General features: G+C 32.3%; 1 protein-coding gene across 1 annotated transcript in view; it reads left to right on the top strand.

The window, feature by feature from the left end:
* The window catches only part of LOC105626815 (ADAMTS-like protein 3), a 171,388-nt gene that overhangs the window by 140,939 nt on the left and 24,414 nt on the right, over window positions 1-6,035 (top strand). Inside the window, exons 12-15 of the mRNA XM_012208108.1 lie at window positions 1,121-1,437; window positions 1,500-1,627; window positions 1,709-1,876; window positions 5,843-6,003. Of these exons, the coding sequence (XP_012063498.1) occupies window positions 1,121-1,437; window positions 1,500-1,627; window positions 1,709-1,876; window positions 5,843-6,003 (774 nt within the window). The remainder of the gene's footprint in view (window positions 1-1,120; window positions 1,438-1,499; window positions 1,628-1,708; window positions 1,877-5,842; window positions 6,004-6,035) is intronic.

Here is a 6,035-nt window from a genome sequence, read left to right as displayed (position 1 = left end):
GAGAGAGAGAGAGAGACAGAATAACAACCTACGGTGGTTTAATCCCCAACTATATGTCTCGTTTCTTAATTTACATGTCCAAGTCACCAGTGATGTTTTTGACTAGATGATTTGAAACAATCCGTTACGTGATTTACATGTTTAATTACACGATTTCATTATGCAACTGTGTGACGTGATTTTTTTCCAGTAGGGATGTCTTCAAGTTTCATTGAGATAAGCCTTAAAACCTTGTTTATTATTTAATAAGTAAATATTTGGCAAATTTTTCATGTCATGATAGAGCTATAAGATCGTACTAATAGAAAAATACGGGATATTTTGAATTGCTTAATTACAGAAGTAAGATTTGATGATCGTAAAACCGTAAGGCGTGGAAATCGTAATAAGAGATATCCAAAGTATTTCTAATATGAAATAACTTATGCTCCTATGTCTATAATGAAAATCGTTGCTAAAATATAAATGTTATTGTACAATAATAAAAAGAACAAACCTATAAAAAGGAATGAACATCGAGTACCTATTTCTGCGATGCTTGCTTTCAATTACCGAAGACAAATCCTGGGTACAATGCATCGCAATTTTCACGCACGCTGTGTCTGTTTGTATTTTAGAAACATTACATAAAATTTTTTAATTGCAATACTGATGTACTTTGCATTTTATTATCAATTTCTAAAGAGGGCATCTCATATTAGGAACACAATTTTTTGTAATTTATTCTTTTTATATTTTTTAATTTAAAAAAAATAGAATTTAAATTTTACATAACATTATCTTAAGTTTATTAAATTCCCTTTAAAATGACCTACTATTTTTATAAATTTTGCCTATAGACTTTTAGTATTTATCTAAAATGAACTCGGTGTCTCATAATCTTGGGGCCTTTCCTATATTAAAATATAATAAAATTATAAAACTAAAAAATGTATATTAAATTATTTTCAAATATAAACTAAAATGTGTATTTAAATTATCTATTGGAAATTTTAGAATTTGAATTATCTAATTGCAGCAGTATATTCTATATAATTTTATTTATATATGTAATTGTAAGTACTCTAGGAAGCACGTTTTAAAAATTCTAAACTTCTTTGATCTAAATGAATAATTTTAGTGTTCAAGAACATGCGGTGGTGGTGTGAAGAAGCGAGACGTAATTTGCGAGCAGATAATGGCGCAAGGTCGCAAGCAGAGTCGCGAGGAACGCGAATGTCCGGCTCAAAAGCCAGCCAGCGAAAAACCTTGTAACACCAGAGCCTGCCATGACTCAGACTTAAGCTCTAACATGCCACCAACCATCACGAGCCTGAATACCACGTACAATCAAACAGATATCAATGCAAAGGTGGATTTGAAGATTGGCGGAATTGCCAAGATTTTTCAGGGGACACCTTCTATTAAAATTCGCTGTCCCGTTCGAAAGTTTGACAAGTAAGTACAAAATCTATGTAACTGCGAATCGAACAAAATAATTACAAATACAATATTATCAGAGCACAGATCATATGGACGAAAGATAATAAGGAAATACGAAAATCCAGAAAATATAAGATCAGCAGAAAGGGAGCTTTGAAAATAATCGATATAGTTTCCTCGGACTCGGGAGTCTACGGTTGTATTGGTAAGCGATCTCGCTTGATATACCTAGATTATGCGTATTTCGACACGTTGCTATAAAAAATTCGGTGATAATCCTTTTTAGCGGGAAATTCGCACGCAGAGACACAGTTGATAGTAAAATTTCGTTCCAAAGAGCAGATAAGTAGCGAAGAATATTTACGACTTGGCAATTCCGTTCACCTACAACGAAACGCGAATCTCGATTCTGCACCAGCAAATTCTGGTGAAAGTCCATACACTGATCATGCAGGTAAACATTTTTATTTAAAAAATTATTCACTTTTATGCAATAGAACACATTTCTGTTAAAATCGATCCTTGTTAAAATTGTTGTTAAATGTTTAACATATCCACGTGATAATTTAATAAATGTAACTGTCATTATTTAAATTATTGTATGTTAAAAATAAATGTATGTTAAAGATAAATGAAGTAAAGATAAATGAATAAAATACATATTAATATAACATATCATAAATGTTATTGGGAGTACAAATAAGTTTCCGCCATTTTTTATCAAAAATTAAGCATTTATTGTGAAAGAATGGTACATAATGTTTTATTCAAAATAATGGTCATCGCTAGCCACTACTTTTTCCCATCTTTCTGGTAGCATGTAGATTTCGCGTCGGAAGAGCGCTTCATCTTTTGAGACCAATCATCGATACAATTTTTGGTATCTTCATATGATGTGAAGTGCTGCTCAGACAGGCGTCATTGATCAGAACAAGTGGTAATCGGAAGGAGCAATGTCTGGAGAATATGGCGGGTGGAGTAGAACTTCCCATTTGAGTGCTTCTAAGTAGGTTTTGACCAGCGCCGCAACATGTTGTCGAGCATTATCATAGGGGGAGAATAATTTTGCCTGGAGTAGTAGTGGGCGCATTTTTCCTTGAGTGCTCGGCTCAATCTCATCAATTGTGTTCGGTAGAGAGCCCCAGTAATGATCTCGTTCGGTTTGAGCAACTCATAATACACGACACTAAGCTGATCCCATCAAATACACAACATGAGTTTTTTTCCATGAATATTTGGCTTGGCTGTCGCTGTTGAAGCATAGCAAGATGGTCCCCATGATTTCCTCTTCTTTGGGTTATCGTAGTAAATTTATTTTTCATCATCAGTGACTATACAATGCAAAAAAACCCTTTCGTTTATATCTGGCAAGCAGCATGTTCACATGTGAAAAATCGGTGTTCAACGGTGTTTCTCGGCTTCAGTTCATATGGAACCCAATTCCCTTGCTTTTGAATCATTCCCAATGATTTCAAACGATATGAAATTGTTTGTTGAGTCACTCCTAATGTAAGTGCAAGTTCTTTTTGCATTTGGCACGAATCTTCCAATAATGCTTCCAATTCCGCATCTTCGTACATTTTCAGCCTTCTGCTACGGCCTTCTTTGTCTTCGACGTCAAATTCACCGTTCTTAAACTTTTGAAACCACTCACGACAACTTCTCTCACTTAAGGCAGCATCACCATATGCTTCTACAAGCAATCTATGAGCCTCAGCTGCAGATTTCTTCAAATTAAAGAAGTAAATCAAAAGTTCCCGCAAATGACGCTTATTCAGTTCAAAACTCGACATTTTCGTACAAAAAAAAATATATGATGCTGATACAAAATCGTTATATTTCAAGATTAGAGGTGTTGCCGGATGTCCAATCTTACGATATGTCGTTTTTACATCAAACAATTTTAACTATAGTTTATTATAGTGGCGCTGTCTTTTGCAAACGGCGGAAATTTATTTGTACTCCCAATAATTTTATTGAAAAAATATGTTATACAATTTGCTTTTACACAATTTGCTCTAGAGAAAGTCGATATATTCCTTAATAATTTAAGTGAATTTTGTTGGATTTTTATTTGTCACGTATTTCAATATCTCATATAAATAATAATTGATATCAAAAAACTTTTTGTCTGTAATAAAGCAAAAGAGGAGAGGGAAGAGAAAATTAGCCTTGAGCCTATCTAGTTACTATAGACGATTCCAGCAATCGCACAGTACAAAGACACAAATTTTCTATGCTGTTTTATGTTTGAGTTTGATGTAAATAATATTATTTTATCAATGGAAGCATAATTACTGTGTAATTATATAACACCAAAATTGTTTATACATATATGTAAGCAAACGAATATACTTCTTTACACTGTGTCGGACTTTGACCGATACAATACTATTATACATTTTAATTTTTTCTTCTTATTCGAAAAAGATAAGTTCTTTTATTTCTTTCCATGCTTATTTTGTATTTATGTACTCTTATACATTTATACGAAGTAAATTTACGATGTAACTCTATATCTATTAGGTGTACAACTTTGCTTCCGCTGTTTTCCTATAGATGGCTTTAGCGGTAAGTGATGGTCGAAATAAATCATATCGAAATAGATCATAGACGTCATACAATAAACTTGGGCATCTGTCAACATAACCCCATAGAAACATTAGTCGATTTGTATCTGCATCATAAAGTTATTCTCGATTGAAAATGTCAGTTTACGAGCCAAATTCTCATCATTTGCGGGAGGTTTTAATTTTTTGCTTCAATATGAAGAAATCTGCGGCTGAGGCTCATCGAATGCTCTCAAATACTTATGGTGAGGCCACTATTAGTGAAAGAACGTGTCGTGAGTGGTTTCAACGCTTCAAGAACGGTGATTTTGACGTCCAAGGTCATGCTCTGTATTTGGTGGGACCAGCTCGGCGTAGTATTATGAACTGTTAAAACCGACTGAAACAATCACAGGCGATCGAACGCAATTCATGCGTTTGAGCCGAGCATTGAAAGACAAACGGCCGCAATACAACGAGAGACACGATAAAGTGATTTTGCAGCATGATGAATGCTCAACCCCATGTTGCGAAAGTGGTCAAGACATACTTGGAAACGTTGAAATGGGAAATCCTACTCCACCCGCCGTATTCTCCAGACGTTGCTCCCTCTGACTATCACTTGTTTCGATCAATGGCACACGGTCTGGCTGATCAGCTTCCGGTCTTATGAAGAAGTAAAAAATTAGATCGATTCGTGGATAGCCTCAAAAGATGACCAGTTTTTTCGACGCGGGATTCATACGCTATCCGAAAGATGGGAGAAAGTAGTGGCCAGCGATGGACAATACTTTGAATCATAAATGTATAACCAGTTTTTTACAATAAAGCCTCGAATTTCAGAAAAAAAACGGCGGAAGCAAAGTTATATGTAAATTTCGATATAACAATACTTTTATAATTGTTTATATAATTGTTGTTATAAAGTTCTATATATAAAGTTCTGCAAATGCTATTTAATATAATTATAATAGTTATTCTAAAAACATATAACAATACAAACCTCGGATACGGAAAAAGTTTTTTTATCATTCAGATCAGTAGCTGATATATCGGTTCTGGAGTAACAGTTAAAAGAACTATGTCTTTTATATAGATCAATGCATAGTCAACAAAGTTCTAAATTTAAAACTGTAAAATTCGTTCAAAAACTTATTAGTCCTCCCGTTAAATATTACGTCAATATTATACTTTTTTGTTATTTTTAATGTAAATGATTGTGTTGTTATTTTTACTTTCTAACATATTTATCTTGTATTAAATTAACACAAAAATTTGAGTTGATTGTTTGGAACACATGAAATGCGTTAAATTTAACAAATGTTCCAATTGTATATTCAGTATCATTATAAATGATTATAATGATAAAAAAATTTTTCGACTACAAAATATATTTTACAAATTTTAAAAATCGTAATAAATTCTTTATTAAATAAAAATTATTAATAATATCCATTATTTTTAAAATCTTTATAGACTGTAATCTTAGAATTTGAATTCTAATATAGTCACTAAGTTAATAAAATTTTAATAATTTTTTATTTTTAGAATAAAAAAGAAATTAAATCTACTAGATTTTTTTAATTCTAAGCTTACATACAAATGCAGATTTTAAAAATAATGAAAGTCATTAATATTTTTAAAATCTTAAATTGTGGTATTCTTAGAATTTAAAATTTAATATAATTAACAATAAAATTTTAATAACTTCTTTATTTTTTATTAGCTTAAAATTAAAAAGAAATTAAATATATTAGATTTTTAATTCTAAGATTCTTCTATCTTATATTGCAAACTCAGACTTTAAAAATAATGGAAGTTATCAATAATTTTTAGTTTCATGCATACGCAACTTTAATTCTTTTTTATAGCAGCCTACGGAAACCGTTTTGATAGCGAGGATCTTAGCCATGAACGTGCGTTTCCTAGTAAACCAACGAGAAAACCACATCAAAAGAAACAGAAGACCAGTCCCACTCCGTCAGATGCCACGATGATGCATAAAGAGCATACTGTTACCTCTCTCAACCAGGTATGCGAAAAAGCATTCTGTCAAGATTGTCT

The sequence above is a fragment of the Atta cephalotes genome (assembly GCF_000143395.1).
Source record: "Atta cephalotes unplaced genomic scaffold scaffold00006, whole genome shotgun sequence".
Taxonomy (NCBI): Eukaryota; Metazoa; Arthropoda; class Insecta; order Hymenoptera; family Formicidae; genus Atta; species Atta cephalotes.
The sequence above is the reverse complement of the archived record's forward strand: the minus strand, read 5'-3'. Positions and strand labels throughout refer to the sequence as shown.